Source organism: Drosophila montana, unplaced genomic scaffold (genome assembly GCF_035044405.1).
Source record: "Drosophila montana isolate Dmon_TW-CO22-7 unplaced genomic scaffold, ASM3504440v1 contig_1_1, whole genome shotgun sequence".
Taxonomy (NCBI): Eukaryota; Metazoa; Arthropoda; class Insecta; order Diptera; family Drosophilidae; genus Drosophila; species Drosophila montana.
In genome coordinates, this window is record NW_026996920.1 from 881,295 (window position 1) to 902,076 (window position 20,782).

The following is a 20,782-nucleotide window of genomic DNA, read 5'->3' on the forward strand; positions in this document are numbered from 1 at the left end:
TTGGTCGAGATATTTTAAAAATTTGGAAAACTAAAAACTATTTTTTTTACTGATAAAATTTTGATAAGATCTTGCAAATCTACGAAGAATAGTGAATCAGATTTGGGAACGTTTCCTATATGTTACACATTTCAAGTCAAAATCATAAAATCTTTATAATACAAGGGTATGAGAAGATGAATAAAGGGTTTATTTGGATTTGGGGCTGTACTGTCAGCGTTTCGAATGCGGTATTGCGTACTTGCTGTTAAAATATGTTTTCGATGATCGTAAACCCCGCTCCCCACGATCCCCCACGCAGAAGATGACAGCAGCGGCGAACTTGGACAGCTTTGCCGGTGCGTTATTGAAGCGAAACAAGTGTTTAGTCACCCAAAGAACGCGTTGCAGGTAAAATGGGTGCTCCTGTCTGCCCCGTTGGCCCCAGCCTGCCCGCTGCCCGCTGCCCGCTGCCTGCTGCCTGCTGCCTGCTGCCTGCTGCCCGCTGCTCGTCGTATAGAGCACACCCCAAAACTGCCAGCATTCCTTACGTGTGCCGTCGTCATCCACAAGTCTGCGTGGCCTGCCTTATTTGGTTAGGCTTCATTGAAGGTGCACCTTTGTTACGCTCAATGAGCGAACTGTTTGTCTTATTCTTCTTCTTATTCATTCGCTTCATCTTCTTCTTCCCGCTCGCCTATAGAAGCAGCTACTTTTGTAGGCTCTACCTTCGGCGTTCTGGTTCTGACCAGAACCAGCGCCTTGAATCATCGCGTCGCGGCGGGTCGCATTGGGTTTGTCTCTGGGTCAGTTTTCGTGTGTGTAAAGTCTTATTAGTTGTTGGGCTGAGGGTGGGCTAGGGGTCTGGCAGCTTAATTTCCGCGAACCAAAGACATAATTTATGTTGCCGCTGATTTCCGGTGTCAGGTAATGGGTTCAAAAAATGAGTGGCCTGTGAAATTAACATTCGTTTGAGTTCAAATAGTTTTTGATTGAATCAGGTGAAAATTACTTTAAATTCAAGTTAAAAAGCATGAAAAGACATGAGTACATACTAAGTTTGCAAACCGAGCTTTAGCCCAAACAGTTTGAGTCCGAAATCCCAATTTGTATTTACCGTGCAACGCACCTTCACCCGGATGAATTCGATAAAGAACAGCTCAACTGAATCATATTTATCATGTTCAGTTTTCTATTCCATACATTTTAGCATAACTCTTAAGCTTTTGACATAAGGTTTACAAAAGTTTTGGTATAATATTGCAAACCAAATCACGAGCCGAATGTTATATTTACTTCCAAAAGTTTGTCTATTATATCGATACTTACGTTAAGTACTTGGCAGGACATAGATGATATGTGGTATACTTCTTATGTACGTTCTTATGGATGGAATTACTGTACGATATTTGGGAAATATCAAATGGTTTTTTCATTTTCTTTAAAATAACTATTCGATAGTAAATCCGAATAGTACTGAAATCATGAATCACATTTGATATATTTCAAATACATATTTTAAGTGCTGAATATTTCATATGCCACGACAGATAAATGAACCATGATCCGAGTCAAAGATTAACGATCACATTTCATAATTTATGATACATTTTCTTAGCGTCGCTTTTCCCGAATACCTACGCAATTATCACAGGCCTCGCCACTTGGAGGGCCTCCCCCTCACACACACTTACAATTGCAAAATGATCTCGCCGAGGCAGCTGACAATGCTGTCTGCTATATATCTGGCCGATCGATCTAGCTAAGCGCATCTCCCATAAACCTTATGACATTTTTATGTTAATGCAACATTGACTGGGCCTCTGGCGCCCGCCTTGTTTTTATTACCTTCTAAATGTTGCGTTAAGTCCGCCATTAAAACGATTGCCGTATGTTTACAGATTTGTCGTCATAATTGCTTTTTAATGCCTTATCTATAGAGCCGGGTTGTCTTAGCTTGAGTTCGACCTGGCGATGGGGCTGGGGCTAGGGACCCATCATCATTAGAAGCGACGCAAACGCGCGCGCCATTTAATTGTTTCAATGAGCTTTGGATAGCATCTTGGGTCGCCTTTGGAGCTACCCAGCAGCCGGTTTATCAGCGATCTCGACGAATTTACGCATTCGATTAATGCGCCGTCCGCGATGGCATCTGCCTGGTGGGTTTTGTCCAGCGCGTGTGAGAGGCTATCACGAAGGTGGGAGTTATGTCCGTTCGCGTGTGGGAATCCATTTGATTTATCCGGATGGTCTAGGCTTGAATAGATGACACACAGCTGAAATGATAAGTTTACATAGGTATGGTAATGTGAGAATCGGAACTATAGCTGCCAAAAGCATCGATGTTATTCCCGCGAGCCCTAATAATTGATAATTTAGTCAAAAAAGATCTGTATACTATTTGCTGAAAATGTGAATAAAAACACAACAGAGAGGAATTATCAGATAATTACCTGAACATAAGATCTTGAATGTGTAAGCTTCAGTAAATCCATGTGCCAATTTTGATCCCAATAATAAAGTTGGCATTAATTATTTGCAGACTTTCCGAAATTTTGAATCCTTTATTTTCATTTCATATAGTAGAAAGTATAAAGTAAATCTGAGAATTATTTTTCTAAGACTCTTAATACAAAATATAGTTTATTTTATTAATTATGTTTTAGTTGCCGTTTTGACATTTTAGGAATCTCACAATATCTTGATTTGAAAAATACACATAAACATCCCAAATATTTTAAATAACTACGCGAAGATCGATTCCTCATGAAAAAACTGATGAACTTTGTTAAATCGTATCATCTTCGCTTAGCTCTACACTGTGGGAAATCTATGACTTTCAGAACTTAAAATTTAAGCGAACTGTATGAAATAGAAGACGCAAGGCAACATTTGTTAATTGCGTTTTCTTTTGATTAATTTAAGAAAGTTTTGAAATATTCGTAACACATGCGTATATTCCGAATTTGGGCAAACTCGATCTTCTAAGCTCAAAGATATGGGTAAAAATAATATTCTTTTAGCGAACACACGAGATATATTACAGCACGATTAATTTATTAAGCTATGCGCGTTCCTGCCACAAAAGAAAAAACCAAACACACCCAAGTATAAAAAATTGGCACTTTTCAAACTTTTTGTTCATATCTCAACAGTTGGAAGCCCACTGTACGCTACCAGTTATCGCTGTCGTTATCGCTGTGGTATCATAAATCAATATGCAAGCCGCTTAAATTGCTTAATTATCGGACATGCACGGGCGTCAAATTAACCCATATGAAATAAGTCATTTCGCTCGGTGTAATACACTCGTATTAATTTCAATTACACACAACATACAATGCAATTATGCGTTATTTTAAGGGGACCGGGAAGGGGCTGCGGCTATAGCTGCAGTCGAGTCTGAGTCTGGGTCTCTGTCATGTACACCGAAAATCTGGCAATTTATGTGATCAGCGTCTGCGATTTCAATCAGCACTTAAGTAACTCAAGGGGCTAAGGGGGCAGTGTACACTTTTCCAGAAAATTACTCAACACCTTCTCGGCCAGCTCTCCAAGAGAGAACCCAAAAAGCAAGACTCTGTCGACTGGACCACAGCCGCTTGCTTGCCGTTTGCAGTTTGCCGTCTAAGCGCGTTTCAAATTTCTTGGCTTAGCGACGCCAACACCAGATCCAGCCCCAGCTTCGGCCTGGTGGTTCCAAAAGCACCAAGCGGTACGGCACAAAAAAACTTTAATTAAAGAACACCATAAAAGTGTCGCCCGTGCGATCGTAATTATGAATTTAATCTCAATTAGAGCGTTTATCTTGATTTTCCATGTGCTGTGTGTGATTGTGTGTAAGTGTGTATGTGTGCAGACTTGTCTGGCTGGCAATTTGTTTGTCCAAAGTTTTTGCCCGCTGAATTTATTTGCATTATCCTGTATACAACTCTGTTGTCAGCGGGCCGCGGGGCAGGTCAACTCCAACCGAACAATATTTTTTTTATTTGCTTGGACATGTGCAAACACCTTTGTTGCATTTGGGGAGATAAACATTATTCAGCCAGGTATTTTCGACGCGCGCTTTAACTGAGTTTTCCAGTTATCTATCAATTGCGCGAATTTTAACTCTTTTATTTATCGTTTTCGTTGGCATTTCAATTTGTCTTAAATCGATTAACTTGAATTGGGAGTATTGTTTATGTGAAATTTAATAGCTGAAAACATATGCAGATATAGATAAAGATGTTAAGCTGGTTCCGATTGTTGCTTAAATTTTACCAGTTTTTATATTTTCATAAAATACTTTAATTTATTATTATAATTCCTGTAGGGAATTATTATATAATTATCATAGAAATTATTATAATCTTATCATAGAAATCGCAACGCAAAAGAATTATAAATTTAAATATTTTATCAAGATAATATTATCATGTTATATTTCGGCTTCTGTTCAAGCTTCTCACTGCTTAAACTATATTGATGAAATTCGAAATATATGTATTTAATGTTGTAGTCTATTCACAAAGTAAACAGAAAATATCAATTAACTTCCACTCGTCAGAGATAAAATGACCTGTATACATTTGACTTGCAAATGCCCTAATATTTTATGGAAGCCTTTCTGACTTGATACAGTTCTGCATAATTGTAAGGAAAAAAGTTTAGCGTGTAATTGCTGACTTTTGTCAAAATATCTAACTAATTTGTTGACATATTCTTCACTATGATAGCTGCAACAAGGCTATCAATTCGTATATAAGCAATTTTTTTATTTCCCATGATATCATAATCAAGCGCAAGAGTTCCCATCGGAGCACTACATCATATAGCTAGATATATAAATATTATTATATTAGACTATAAAATTTTAAGCTGGGTTGCTCTATTGGTCTATATTATAAATATTGAAATGAGTTTCCCAGAAGTCTCTACGAATGGGCATTAAAAATTGAAATTGATTGCCTTCAAATTTTGACATTTAATGTCTATGTCTTTAATCATTTCTCATGTGCGTTGAGTAAATTCAATAAATGCCTCAGCAAGCTTTCATTTGCTTTAAAACCTGTCAAAGGTTTTATTTAAGTAATATTGTGCTTGCATTCTGTCAAATAAAATCTTATATATGATGCATATATATGGGCAGAAGAAAGCTGGAGTCTGTCTATCATTTATCAATGCGACTTATGGAACCCACCTACTCGAACTCGTGCTCGTAGTCAATGAGTACCGCAAACAAACGATATTGGCTTGTAATTTCCAACTATTAGTAACATTTTGCGACGACAACAAGCGCAACATGAAATGATCCACATCCACAATGCCAAATGGCGAATGGCGAACCTGAGGATGCTGCTCAGCTCTGGCTGTGCAAATTTGACGGCAAAAATCAATTCGAAAACGATTTAAGACGAGCCTCGTCCCCTGGACCTCTAACCGAACCGCCGCGTAGGCGTTGCCCGCCAGAAGAGGAAATGCCAATATGACACGCGCAGCGAGAGCTCCAGCCAAGCTGCGAGTTGCTTGGTCGGTGGGTGAATGGAAGGGCGGGGCTAGCACTGCGTATCGTGTTACCAAAGCGGGAATGGCCGGCAAAAACATTAACCAGCTATCGACGCGCCGACGCTGACGGATGGGTCCAGGCTAGGACGCCACTAGACCAGGCAACAGGCCCGAAAGATAAGCGGCGACGCCGACGTCAAAGACAAATGCGTCTTGTGGGTTCAGAAATCTCTGAGATTATTACGATTTTCATAATAAATTGTGGCAAATCAGGCGCGCTGGCATTATAAGGCATCATTAACAACGACAACAACAGGAACAGCAACAACAGACCATTGGGGCAGGCCACAGGTTGGGCTTCTAGAGGATGAGGCGCAAGTTTACACTGTAGGCCAAAGCGTTAACAAGTTGAGCCTATGACGTTGCGCGTCGACAAACGTTGTTGCTGTTGTTGTTGTGGTTCAAGTGGTTGTTGTTGTTGTTGTTGCCATCTCATAACTGCAAAACGAATGAGCGAGCAAACAAGTGGGAAGTGCGTCCAAGCAGCCCAGCCGGCCAACTGGGCAACGGCCTGGCCCGGCCAAAGATCAAGCCACCAAAGAAGGCGCCTGCCCGCCAACCAACCAACCAACCAACCAACCAGCCAGCCAGCCAGCCAGCCAGCTTGTGGTGCGGCGTGGTGCGTGGTGCCTGGCGCTCTGTCGGTTTTCAGGCCTTTGAAGTGGCACGCGGAGCGGCCAACGCGTCGTCCGTTTAAGAGCAAAATGTGTGCGCGTTGATGACGCCCGAGTGTGTGTGTGTGCGTGTGTGTGCAGCAACAACAATAACAAGAGCGTCGCATGCGCACAATATCAGCGGCATCTATTGGAGCAGAAATGCGAACCCACCTAGGAACCACCATATGCCCAGAGACTGCACTCCACGCCAACGGGAACGTGGAGTTCGGCTTCAGCTGGGCACCAAAACTCAGCCATGTGCCGCATTTACTTGTCAATTTGTTTTTGGTCAACGTTTAAATAATGAACTCATATTTGCAACATTTGCTCGGCTGTTGTGTTGCACATGCGGCGCATGTCATGTTGCATTATGCTTGCCAGTTAAGAGCTGCATGTTGTTGTTGCTGTTCTTGTTGTTGCTGCTGCTGCTGCTGCACACTGAGTGAGAGTTGGGGCCTCTGCACTTGCCGTAACTCTACTCCAGGAAGACTTTTGACCGACCGCAAAACTAGGAAACGTCATTGTATGCCGCAGCAAGGGGAAGCAAAAAATGTGTGACATGGAAAAATGTGTGACATTAGGTAACTGCGTGTGGAACCGTCGACAATAACTAAGCAGAAGTGACAGAACTTTCAAAATGCGAGTGATAAGAAGAACGGGAGCTGATCTAAAAGGCGTTAGATTGGGTTTTAGAGATATTGCTCAATTCTCCTGAAAGATCATATCTTGACATTGCACCAAAACTTGCTAATTGTAAAATTAAATTAGGTATGTATATGTATAATTAAATGCGATTATCATCGGCGAATATACGAGTGGTGGTTATTGCATCTACCTGTAACATTTGATCCCAGCAATGCCGGGTAATTTCGTTTATTGATACTTAAGAATAATGAATCTCTCGGTATTTAAAGTCACTTACTTTATATTACTCATTGAATCCTCTCAAGCTTCCACTCTCGAATCTCGATCCCAAATTGTACTCTGCGAGTATCCCAATCAATCTTTACACAGGCTGCTATAAACGGTATTAGGACCAAAGATCTCCGAAAAGAGTATGTTTAAGTCTGATCCTAAATTAGCCAAAAATATAATCCAGTGCCCCATCCTACCTACCAGTACCTATCCTCCTTGACATCCGTTGAAATTTTCATAGTATTTTTTTATGTATTGTCTGATTTATATTTTTAATATAACAAGCCTATTGTGGTAAAGGTATTAAAAAACTAAGCAAATATGGGTTTACTCCAAACCCTGAAATATTTGTAATCAACTTTATGTAGAGCCGGCCTACTTTAAGGCCCTCCCATTTACCTTCGGGCTGTATCACACTCACTGGGCAATTAATCAAAAATAACAGCAGATCAACTTTAGAGATATGGGAGCTTTGACTTTGAACTATATATTGAGCAGACACCCGACTAAAGTTGCCAAAAGGCAACTCCAATAATTGGCGATTATATCGGGCGTCGTTGGCGACGCCATCAAATGACAGTTTGACGGTTCTTAGTTCGTTTGGTTTTTACCAAGACTTATTCGCATAATGCATATGGCTCTAGGGGCAATCTATGCAAAATTATTGAAATAAAGAAATCAGGCAATTCAGCTGTGAGCTTTGGCTCGGGGGCGTTTGCATTGTCAAAGCGGCGCGAGCAAATTTCAATTTGTTAATGCGGGGCCTGAACCTGGACTTGTCGAGCTGGTGGACTTGGCCTGTTACTGCAACTGCAACAGCAACAGCAACAACAACTTTGACTGGGTATTGAGGACTGGAATGGGGCTTGGCCACTTGTTTGCATCAATTTGAATTTTAATTGAAAAGTCTGTCGAATGCAACAACAACTCGCCCCGGAATCTGGCGCCAGCTTTTGTGGCGTGCTGCAGTGGCATGTGGGTGCAATTGGATATATAGCTGCGATATAGCTCGATATATGCCTCGATTCGATTGCCAGTTCCGCTTTGCTGCTGCCGCTGCTGCACAGGTTACAGCCGCATTTAAGGTGTTAATTTGCGTTTGTTTCCATTTGCAGAAATGTAAATTTTTTTAGTTTTCAAACAAGCGTTTGATAATTAATTGCCTTCACCTTTGATATGGAAATCTTAGACAACACAAATCATAATTAGACAAAACGGACACAACAAAGTTCGCATGCAAATTTATTGGCCTCATATCGTATCTATACGTTAACTTAAAACTTAAAGTTCATATTTTATTTCTAGTAAATTTATATATGTATATCTGTTAAAAATGATGGATTCCAAGTCAGTCAGCCAGTGAGACAATCAGTCAAAAGGAACATCTGAAATAATTGTTGAGAGTCGCCGATTTGTTTTTAAGTTTTATAATATTTTTGGATTGGCCGGCTCTTTATCTAAGATTTGTGCTGTAATTATTTTGATTCTGCTCGAAAATCGTCATCATAGCTGCATAAACAATTTAAACACAGAAATATATTTATAACATATGCATTATAATATATTAAAAATAAATATTATATTATTGTTCATAATACTAGCTGTAAAAGTATTATGTGTGTGTAAGTGTATGCATGCATGTATGTATGCATTTATGTATATATATGTGTATGCATTCGTTTTTGTTTTCTAATACCGAACGTAAATAAGCTTATTTGTCGCTGTGCTGCAAATTTAAATAAAACGAATTTCTACCAAGTGCCCTACTCCTCGATTCTCAAGAATTCAAGTAGGCTCTGCAGTTTTTCATGCTTAGCTAGTAGTGTAGTGCGTTTTTATTGTATTTATTTTATTTGTTTTTCTTTTTCTTTTTGTTTTTTTTGAAAGTTTGTATGTACGTATGTATGTATCTATGTACATATGTATGCAAATATGTACATATGTATGTATGTACATTTGTATGCATGTACATATGTATGTATGTACATTTGTATGCATGTACATATATACATATGTATGTATGTACATATGTATATATGTATGAATTTACATATGTATGTATATATGTATGAATGTATATATGTTTGTATGTACATATATATGTATATATGTACATTAGTATGTATGTGTGTATGTACATACATATGTATGTGTGTACGTTTGTAGATATATATGTATATATGTACATATGTATGTACATATGTATGTATGTATGTATGTACATATGTATGTACATATGTATGTATGTATGTATGTACATATGTATATATGTATGTGTGTACATAGGTATGTATGTATGTATGTATGTACATATGTATGTATGTATGTATGTATGTACATATGTATTTATGTATTTATGTACATAAGTATGTATACATGTATGTACATATGTATGTATGTACTTACGTATGTAGGTACAGGCATACATAGATGCAAACTTAAAACTTTGCCCAAAAATTTTTGTGTCGCATTTTATTCGAGGAAGTTTGGATTTTGCGAAAAGTGTGAAACACGTTTCAAATTATTTTTCACATAGATCTTTGGAAATGAATTTAAACAGGAAACGTCAACCACCAAATCTTTGACCCTCATTTCCACCAAAGATGGATGGGTTTTTCGAGAAGCGTAAAATACCTCTCAAATAAATTTTAAAAACGATCTTTGAAAGTAAGTTTGAGAAACAAATAGTTTCATACAAAGTTATTCGTGATTTGTCCATGGAATTTCCCGAAACCCCGTCTAAACGTGAACCTTCATAATATAGGGCAACTACAATGAAAATTTCAGCTTCCCAGCTCTTACGGTTGGGATGTGCGTTGATCACCAATCAGTCAGGACAAACAGTTTTATTCATAGAGATGCATATCATATACAGAGCACAGCAGCCAACGGTATATATACAACAAAAGAAGCTCACAAATTATCAGGACGATGGCGTGCAAGGTGCTACGTCTACCCGCCGCCCCTGCGATTTGAAACACTACGTTCAAGAAGGACTCCTGTTGAAGTATAGTTATTTGAACCGTCTCAACAACAGGATCGCCAAAGCTTATACGGATTAAATAGGAGATCATAGGTTTGGCATAGATAAATATCTTTTCAGTTTTTAAATGATTTTTTTTTTGTTTTAAATTGTGTATTATATAATTAAGCTACCATAATGGCAGAAATTTAAAATAGTTCTTTACATTGCTTTTTGGTCTTTCTCGGCTCGAACCCTTTAATTTAATTTAATGCGGAGGGCAGAGCCCAAAAACATAGGACCGCTTATCAAAACACCATCAAAATGTACCAAAATATACAGCAAGAGCCGCAAAATGTGGAAGAGCATGCAAAGCCGAATCGCCACTAATATATGTCGGACACACCCAATAAATTCTGAAGAATGTACAATCCTTTTAACATTTCCAGAGAACGGACAGGGGCTAACAACTGCCCACATCCAAATGTGTATCGCGAGGATAATGAACCCCAGTTTACAACCGAAAAGTGAAGCGAATGAATTCATTAGGGAAAACTACGGGCTACGGCATTTGGCCAACTGTTGTTTGTTTCAAAATTGATGAAAAGTGAGCTATGACCAAATGCTCGGCCAATGGGCCGGCCACTCGTTACTCGTAATACTCCCACTCCAATATGGACTTGGCGCATGAACGGCACAGGCCCGAAGCGTGGCGTGTTAATTGCAACTAACTAAGCGGGTCGTGAGCTCGCGTGTGAGCAACAGAGAGAATGGGAGAGAGAGAGAGACGTAGAGTAAGCCTTATCTGCGAGCTGTGCGTTGTTTGGTAGGCGTGGGGCAGGACCTGAAGGCAGGCTTTAAACTAGCGCCATATGGCGCACAGCGTGTTGCTGCCCGGCAAAGAAGATGTATCTATTTTGGCTGCAATGAAATTAATTACGAGCTGACCAAAATTTGATGAGGCCGCCGACAGCCGGGCGCGCACAAGGAACCCCGATCTAAGCCCGGCCTGAATGAAACATTTCCCGAACTGAAGATGCCGACACCTGATGTTTGATTTGATGGCCAAAGGCGATGCTCGGGGTCTGCGACTGACTGGAATTTACGGTTTCACTTTCAGCGCCGAAATCAGAACAGGTAGGGGCCAATGGGCCAACAGCCGGACTAACAGTTGTGCGTCTAGCAGATAAAGTTAATTATACCGATGGACATGGAACAATTTACAAACTGTTAGTTTACGATGTGTGGCACACACTTCTGTACATGGTTGTGTGTGTGTGCGTGTGTGGCTCATAAAATGCATTTTGGTGATAGATAGAGAGATGAATATAGAGCTGGAGGAGGGAGCGCGTGCAAATTGTTGTAGCGGAAACGGAAGAAAGTCTTTCTTCGGACTAGCCCATGCTGGCAGCTCATGCATATTTCAATAGTCTCAGCTCAAACTATGCGCGTCATCCCGTTGGACTTCATCGATCATGAGTCAAGATTTATTTTGAATAGCAAAACATTTGTCTAGATCTTGTGCTTGCTTTCTGCTTTCACATGTGTGTTGGGGCTTTAACACGTGAATGTCTTGCAACAGTTTTTAGCATATATTTTCATAGCAATTTATTGGATTGCATGGTATGAACTACCGTTCTATGCACTTTCTTTGGTTTGATTAAAGTGAAAATTCACAGAAATTGAAAACAAATTGCAAAACACTTGCACAAAATTGTCAATAGTCGAATTTGTTGATCCAATTGGGAACAACAGCTTGAATCGAGTCATATTTTCCCCCAGAAGAGTCATCAAAGTTTATGACATAGATCCCTTCCTCATTCTACTCCCTGAGACCAGAACCAGAGTTACCGAAAGGTAGGCCAGTTTTCAATTGCATGAAGAAAGTCACATACATAAATCATTTATCTCTTTCTTTTTTTTGGGCGTAGGCTTTCTGTGTGCCTATGGAGTCACGTCGATCCGGACTGGCGCTCATCATGATTGCTAGTTATTTTTGGATGACTGCTTCGGATCGCATCTTTATCGGCTTGTAAGCGAGCACTCCATATGCGATGCGATATTTTGTAAATGCTACCGCATCGATTTGCGTGCGATGTGTGTCAAGTAGATGCAATCGCGGAGCAGCAATCGAATCGATTTGCCTGCAAATTAACTATTCGGATATGCTGGGTCTGGGCTGGGACTGACAGCGGGTGCTACTTTTTACCCCTTTGACTATAGTTTATGCAATATTTATTTGTTTTTTGAGTTTTATGAAATTCAAATCGAGCAGAAGATGCCTACGCCCCTCAAAGCAGGAAGTAATTGCTGCTTGGGGTGGGCAGCATAGAGCGACTACGACTAATTAAATAGATGCCATAGATGCCGCTGACAAAAATCATAGCCACAATTAACCGTTGAAGAAATACCAGCTTGTCAAGGGCAATCAGCGTGGCAAAGTCAGGCCACGATCGCCTCTGAAGCTGCCTCGGCCGCAGCCTCTGCTGCGGTTGCTGTTGTCTTTGGCTCATTGATCATGTCGCCGGCGCGTCCCTGACGATGATGAGCATAGGAAACACAAAACGACATGTCAACTATAACCACCCATCGATCGGACGACGTTTGCAGCGACTGTGACTAGCAGCAACAATAACAACAACTGAAAACAACAACAACGAGCAACGACAGCAACAACAACTTGCAACGACAAGTAACAACATTTATCAACGCTTCGCGATCTACAGCAAAGGCAAAAGGCACGATGCATAGCCTTACCAGACCAGCTAGGAGAGAGAAAGAGTGTGAGATAGAGAGAGAGGGAAGGAGAGAAAAAGGAACGCGGAGAGAATACTAGAGATGAGCAAAGGTGCCTGCCTTGGCCAAGCTCTTTTATAAATGTGCTCCAAATTCCTTAAAGCTTATTATAATTCCCTGATAATAATATTTATATTCTCTTGACGAGAACTGTGTGATATGTTGATATTGATTGATTTCTTCAGACAGAGTTTTTTTTTACATATATAAAAAGTTCTTGATATAGATTATCCAATCTTCCTAGAGTAGAACTTCGTACATTGTCATAGAAGATTGGTTAGGTTAAAACAATAGGACAGAGGTTTTAAATTTTTAAATTCGTCTCATATTTTTTGATATTTAAAATCGTACAAACAGAATATGAAAAAAAAACATTCCAAAAAATTTGTATTTATTATTATTATAATTATTAGTAATATAAATATTGTTATTTTTCAATTACTTTTTTTAATGACTGTTTCTAGCAGTTGGCATGAAACCTAACACTAGCTTGGGATTTAAGTCCGAATCCTCATTGTTCTGATACCCTAGCGTCCAAATAATTAAGCAAATCCTTACTTGATTGATAATACCAATAATAATATATATATTATATATTAATAATAATTATAATATAGGGCAGAATATAAATACTTACTGTGCTTTTCAAAATTGTACAAAGCTTTGTACTGCGAGCCCTCATCTCTAGAATAACGCTGGCAACAAGTTGATGGGCCAGGACTGTGACGAGTCTGCGACTGACTCAACGACTTGCACTTAGCGACAACTAACGCCACGCTTGTTGTTGGGTCATGTAACTCGAGGCGCAGAACTTGATCGAGCTGGGCCTAGAACCTAATGCGGTCTGTGGATGGGTTTACAGTTAAGGTCGCTCACACTGCCAGGCTGACTGACTGGCACTAGCTAAGATCAACTGACAGGTTGGCAGCGACTAGTACTTTATGTAGACGGTGCGGTGCGGTGCGGGCCATGGGTGTCGCATGCTGGCCACGATCGTTCACATTTTGCATATGCCAAAGCCATAAAGCTTACATGCCCGGAGTCTGATGAGCTGCAATATCGGGACAGTTGTCCACGACATGGAGCCGTCAGGCATCGTGGCTGCTCTGTCAGCTGCAATTTCTCCACAGGCATTTGATTTATGCGATGCGATCGTTGACGATCGTCATCTCTCACTTGTCGAGCGGGCCAGATCATATCTGCTGCTCCACATCCGCGCAGCGATTAAGCAATATGTTTTTGGCCTTAACATGACCGCATTTGGCATTTGCCAGCACCAGCACCAGCATCGGCAGCAGCAGCCCCCACATGGGACACCCGCTTCACTGGTTTGGCTTATCTGCTGATCTCCATCGTTGGGGGTTACGAAATCTGAATCCAAATCGAAATCGAACGCGAACGCGAATGCGAATGCGAATCGCGGCGCTGACTTGCGCGAGAGTTACCAAGATTAATGTTGATGCTTTTTCAATTACAACTCTGGCAGCATACAAATTTGGAGTAAAACGTAATCGTCGTAATCTCAGACGTCCTAAACGACGACAACCACGACTCCCAGCTCCAGCTCCAGCTCCAGCCCGGCCTGGCCTGGCCTGGCATGGCCTGCCTCTGAGTGACTGCCTAAGTGGCTGCTGTGGCTGTGACTCGTATTCGTATTGCATTTCCTAATGTTTGTTTTGCATGAGCTTTTTGTATTCGTATTTGTTTGTTTTTTTTTTGTTATTGTGTGACATGCGCCGCCGCTCACTGATTGCCCCGACTTTGGCCCGATCCCCATCCCGATGCCGAAATGCCTCATCTGATCTCCTCCTCTCCATGCCGGCAATTACAAATGCTGCGACTTGTATCATGGCCAGCCATCGATTTGTATGGCAACGACTCGTATGTTGCTTGCAAATTCGATCGCATCTTGTTCCCGATTGACTCGACTCTGGTTGCTTTGTCAATTGCAATTTGTTATCTACTCCGCTGCGGAGCAGGGACTCGAATCCAAGTGGATCCGCGCCACAAACCTGCAGCTTCAGGTGGCTCTAGTTGTTGTAGTTGTTCTTGCTGTTATTGTTGGCCATTCAATCAAAGGATTTGCTGGATGTCTGTGTGTTTGTGTCTTCTGATGGCTCAGCAGTGATTAGCTACAAGTTTTGCGGCGGCAGGACAATGGCAAGCCAAAGCCTGGCAAAAGGATGCCGCAACAATGCGACAACAAAGGCGGCACAGATCATACGGCCAGAAGCCAAAAGAATTGTGCATTCAGTTGTAGGTCAGTAGGTGACACGGCAACAAGGCAGACAACTGGGCGACAGGTATAATACACTCCGAAAAATAAATGTTCATTTAAGGAACGAAAGAATTATTGAAGTGAAATATTGAAGCCTTTTTTTCGGATATTCGCTTAGAAAAAAGTCTATAATTTAATGTGTATTATATATATTAAAAATCTGGAAATTACAACTATCTATGCTTATATTCTGCCATGTCGAATATCAATTAAAAAATTTTAAAATGCAGACTTGGTAGCTCAGGCTCTCCACATATCGTTCTTATGGATAAATATAACGTCATAAAAATGTCAATCCCCTTTTTCAAGCTCAAAAACTTTAAAGTAATAATTAGGGTACACACGCCCCGGCCCATTCGATTATATTTGGCTCTTCTGGTAATGTAAATAATGTCCGTTATTAACAAGTTATCTCCTCCTCACTTTAAAGAGTAAAGCTGTTAGTATTATGAGATTGAAGTTAGGGGCACCGCAACTCGAACTGAACCTACAAGAAAATTAAATGTGAAAAGCTACCTTATAGAGCAAGATAAGTTGGGGATCAAATTGCCTTCAACTATTTACACTTATTCCTTAACTTTACTATATATATTTTTATTTAGTCTTATTTTATTATTTTGATCAGCGTAAAAGACCTCAATTTTATCATATTTTGTTTTCATATTCGTCGGGTCTTAGTTTAACCCTACTATAAGAATTTAAACCAAGTTTTTAATCTTTTGAAAAAACTTATATATTTTATGAAGAACCAATTTTCTAAATTCTTAAGATTTGTGTGTACATTTTGTTCAGTGTATTATGCTATGCTTAAATCAGAAACTGACTTCTGTGCATTGTCCGTGTGCTAAAGGTGCGCAAGGTGTTTTCCCATAGCGGTACTCTCTGTCCTGCCCTGTTCTGTCCTGTCCTGCAGTTTTCTACTATTTTTTTTTGCAATTGCACAAGCGACGCGCTCTGATTACCGCGAAAAGAAGAAAGAGAATCGTACTAAAAATGATTGTCCTTTGTTTGGTTGAGTTGTGTGCAAAGGTGTATTTCTAGGAATGTGTTTTTATTATGTTTTATTTATGGCCAAAAGGTGTTGCCATCGCGCCAAAATGTCACTAATGTTGTCTACCCAACGGAATGCCTTTCAGATTGCCGCTTGGCAGTTGCAGTTATAATCTGGCAGAAGGAACGTGACTGGTGGAACATGTGTATGGTTGGGTTCCACTTCTTATCAACACAGACACAGGTAATTATAATAAACGATTTAGTGCCATTTGCATTATCGAGCATTCAGAACAGAAGGTACACAACAAACGTTGTCCAAATGTGCCCAGATAAGAGCCATTGGCGTTGATATGGCTTAAACGTACTACAAACTACCGTCTAGAGTTTAGTGTGGAGTGTCTAGTGTCTAGTGTCGAGCGTCGAGTGTGCTGAGTGTTTACTGTAGATTCTACCGTCTGTCATGTCAATCAGCTAGTTCAAATAGTATTCGATAAGCAGCCGTCGTCGTCTATCACCTGCGACGGGACGCATGCGCCTAGATCCTTTGGGTAAACAATTGAGGCAAAGGATTGCTGCCAACGAGAAAAGGACGTGCACAAAACGCAGGAAATGTGCTGCGATAATGTCCTGTGGCAGCTAATTAAATATTTGCGTTTGCCAAAGGTGCAAATTTCTGTGATACGGATTGATGAAATATTAGGGGCGGGTTAAGAGGAAGTCCTTTGAAAGCGAAAGTGGAACCTTCCACTCATTGTTTGCCTTTGCCAAAGGTGTATTTTGCTTATGCAGAATTTGATATTGTTATAAATGGGGAAATAGTCGGGCAGGTTTACTGAAATCAAAAACAAAACTGGCAAATGCTATAAGTATATATTGTACAAATCCCAATGTGATTGAAATATGAGAGCAAGAACGGAAGGAAGGAAATTTTCTTTGAGGAAGTGCTCGACAATTAATCTGTAGCAGTTGGAAATACTTTGCAAAATAAATAAATAACAGTTTGGAACTTCGTTTTTGTCATGGCTTAAGTTTTATTTTTATAAAAATATATATAGCTTAAAAACTAGCAAAAGATCTTAACATAAACATTTGCTAAACATAATTCATAAATTATCCAAGTTCAATAAAAGTTAATAGCTAAATGCATAAATTTGGTCAAATGCTGTCTGATAAAATGGCAAATGTACAGAAACTTAGGAGCTACAAATATTAAAAACTGAAATAAATATGATATATTATACTGTTTAAATGTATAGCACCAAAACCGATAAGACCTTATGTTAACTATGAGTTGAGGCTAGATTATTGTCTGTTTGGTTTGGTTAGGTTTAATCCTCGCCAGCGGAATGTGTTTGTGTCTGCTTTGGTTCCTCTTGGTCCTGTGCTGAGCAGCGCCAGTCTAGACAATTGTAATGGTGCAATTGGAGCTGGAGTGCTTGTTGAGCAGGGACATGCGCGAGAAAGACTTGTGGCACACTTGGCAGGCGTACTTCTTAACATCCACGTGCGTCTGCTGGTGAGCGCGCAGATTGGAGCGATCAGCAAAGGAGCGCGGGCAGTCGGGGCACTGGAACGGCTTCTCGCCCGTGTGGGTGCGTATGTGACCCTGCAGCAGCCATGGGCGTGAGAAGGCCTTGCCGCAGATGGGGCACTTACAGGGCAGAGTGTGGGTGCGTATGTGCATCTTGAGCGCTCCGATTGTGGTATAGAGCTTGCCGCACTCCTCGCACGAATGCTGCTTCTTCTCCTGGTTGCACTCGGCGGCTGGGCAGTGGAACTGGCGATGTTTGGACAAGCCCATCGAGGTGGAGTACATCTTCTGGCAGTTGTCGCACTTGTAGCGATAGTTCTTGGACACGAGCGAGGCACTGCTGTTGTTGTTGCTGCTGCTCGTGCCGGAGCTGCTGCTAGCGGCATAGGAGTAGGAGGCGATGCTGCTGCTGCTGCTGATCTGGCTGCCGGTGCTGCTGCTGCGTGCCTCATCGAAGAGGTGGAAGAGCGCTGGCAGCGGAATGTCGTTGCGCACGGAGAGATCCTCCGGCTCGGAGCTTGCATCCGAGCCAGGGCTTGACGGTGGCGTCATCTGCTGATAGCTGTACACCGAATGCGGCGAGGCCAGCGAACTGGCTGGCGATGGGAACGCGGCGGCATTCAGATGTGGCTGGTAGCTGCTCCACAGCGCTGAGATCGGATTGCAGCCAGCGGCCAGCACAAAGGCCGATTGATACGGATTCGTTGTGTAGCCGGCGGTGGCAGCTGTCAGTCCGCGCATGTGTATATCAGTGGGTTGGTAATCCGGGCTTGTGGGTTCCGCGGGCGGGGAGAGCAGTGCGGAGCTGAGCGGCGAGCTGGCACGGCGTGGTGTCAGCTGCGACTTCGAGAGATTCAAGACGTATTCACGCTTGGCAGGCAGCTCATAATCCTCTAAATCAATATCGCTGGCCTTCCGCTTGAGTGAGAGATCCTGTGGCTGCTCCTCCTGTATTGGTTGAGCTGGTGCAAACAATGAGCTCTTGGTCAAAGCCAAGGCCTCCGTTTGCGGCAGCTCCTCCACAAAGACAATGGGGCGCTTCTTCAGCGGGCAGCTCTTGTAGTTGGCGGCCATGTCGTTAGTTTTGTTCTTAGTCTGGGTTATGTCTTCCTTGAAGTAGATGATCGTTTGGTAACGCGTAGTTCCGAAACACTAGAGATTGAGAGATCGAGGTCGAGAGTGTTGCTTACTCAACGAGCGCTGAGGTTGCTGTGACAGGTCGAGGGCCGAGCGAGCTCTTTTATATGCCCGGCAGCTCTCTCGGGGCTGCTGCCTGCCTGCTTGCTGTCTGGCCATTTGGTGGTGGTTCTTCATCAGTTCACACACTAACACACACGCGCACACCACACACACGCACGCAGAGGCAGGGCGCACGTGTACCTCGCTAGGTAGCACTAATAACAACACCAACAACCAACACACGCACACTTTTCCCATACCCTTATTGCGTGTTTCCCATTTGTTGTTCTCTCGTTTGCTTGCTCTCTCGCTCGCTCTACCTGACTCTGGTTACCTGACAGCGCTCTCGGGGAAACACTCGGAGAGTCCCTCGGAACTCAGAAACTCTGAGCATCCAACGCAGGCGCACCCTCAGGTATGGTGGCAGATAATGTGGCAAGCTCCCTGGCGGGCGCTACGATCACCACTTGATAACTTATGACAGCTTCTCGCTTACAGTGCGCTCTCGACCTCATCGACGGTTCTCGAGCTTCTCCTGTTTCCCCGCACATCCGTGCTGTAATAACTCGTCAAGACTCCAGCCCCATCCCCTGTGTCCGGCAGGGCCCAACCACTCAATCTATTGCAGGTATTGCTAGCTTCTATGGAATTTGAGTTTCGCTTTCATTTGCCTCGTTTCGCCAGCTCCGAACATTGAGTTTCTATTTTTAGGCGCTGGCATTTTTCACGAGTCAAATTGGATTCCCGGACTCTCCACTGGGGTAGTTTCTGGTAGACATCTGCCACTGCGCTGGTGCCTCAAACGGGGGGAGGCAAATTGAACCTGAGCTGTGCTGGCATTACAATTGACATTGCGCACCTAAGTATAGCTCTTTAAATAGACATGAGGCCTCGTAGAATATGTTAGCTCTTGGGTACACTTTTCTCTGACTTATTATCGCTCAGGCTCTAACGATTACTTCGCAGCGCTATCAGGTTTTTCTCCATCTTGTTATGGAATTTTCCCTGCGTATCCCACTTTTGACTTGAGCTTGCCTCATCGCACAACATAAATAACTATCCCACATCCCCTCTTTCACTCTTTGTATACATGATCAAACACTGGAGAGGCTATAGATTTGTTTTGCCCATGTCCTAGAGAAAACATTCCAGCCCGCATAGCCAAGTTCCCAAAAACATTGAAAACTGATTTCCCAGCCATCGAAAAAACCAAATCGCACGCATATTCCCCATTCCTAGCAGTTTCCCAGGGCAATGTGTGAGAATACAAAAAAAAAAAACCGAAGCAAATGTAGCAAACCCAAAAGTTTTGATAAACCCAAGCGATGACAAAAAGTACAAATTTCCAAGTGCTAAAATTCCAATTCCCAAAGCGATCGCGTTCCCAGACTGACCAATCGCAGGACTCGACTCTCGCCTGGCCATGGGTGTGATGGAAAATGCGGCAAGTAAGCAATCCATATTTCCATTTTGTAGTTTCCCTATGATGGATTTTCCTCTTTGCTTCACTTCGCACCGGACAGGCAATCACATACACGAACAAACGTCCGGATGTGGATCAGCATTGGATTTAAAGTAATTTCCCAGCTTATCCAATTACGCAGTCAGCGAAACTCAAGCAAAACAAGCGGCGATTGGCCAATCCATGGCAAGCCGACTCGCGGGAATTTCTCCCAGCGAAGAAGATGCCTCCCGGTCCTACCTGACGGGCGTTCCCGGCTATTTCGGTTATTACGTGTGTTATTCCACACAATTACCATCCATGGCATCTCAAGGCAACTACCTAATGATCACTATGCTAATATCGCCGCGGAATTGCCCGCGGGACAGCGCGAAATAACCCGCGCTCCAAACCGTTTCATTCATCAGGCGGAGAAACCCAAATACCTTTTTGAGAGCCCTAGCACTTGTCGTCCTGCAATTGTCAAGTACCTGCTGGGATCTGC

General features: G+C 42.1%; 1 protein-coding gene and 2 long non-coding RNA genes across 3 annotated transcripts; 1 reads left to right on the plus strand and 2 right to left on the minus strand.

Annotated features, from left to right (window-relative positions):
• Positions 1 to 1,781: 1,781 nt before the first annotated feature.
• On the minus strand, positions 1,782 to 7,391 carry LOC135426270 (uncharacterized). The gene is made up of 3 exons (XR_010435883.1): positions 7,105 to 7,391; positions 2,433 to 2,541; positions 1,782 to 2,255 (listed from the first exon to the last, which is right to left on the minus strand). It is a non-coding gene; the product is annotated as an uncharacterized LOC135426270 (long non-coding RNA).
• A 1,504-nt stretch (positions 7,392 to 8,895) lies between these two features.
• On the plus strand, positions 8,896 to 10,241 carry LOC135426302 (uncharacterized). The gene is made up of 3 exons (XR_010435887.1): positions 8,896 to 8,924; positions 9,634 to 9,764; positions 9,862 to 10,241. It is a non-coding gene; the product is annotated as an uncharacterized LOC135426302 (long non-coding RNA).
• A 7,129-nt stretch (positions 10,242 to 17,370) lies between these two features.
• sna (snail) lies at positions 17,371 to 18,938 on the minus strand. The gene has a single exon (XM_064679324.1). The coding sequence runs from the start codon at positions 18,729 to 18,731 to the stop codon at positions 17,526 to 17,528; it is 1,206 nt and encodes a 401-aa protein (XP_064535394.1). The 5' UTR covers positions 18,732 to 18,938; the 3' UTR covers positions 17,371 to 17,525.
• Between the last annotated feature and the right edge of the window lie 1,844 nt (positions 18,939 to 20,782).

Excerpts from the sequence above, each read along its gene's own strand:
- sna (XM_064679324.1), bottom strand. The coding sequence starts at position 18,731 with ATGGCCGCCAACTACAAGAGCTGCCCGCTGAAGAAGCGCCCCATTGTC.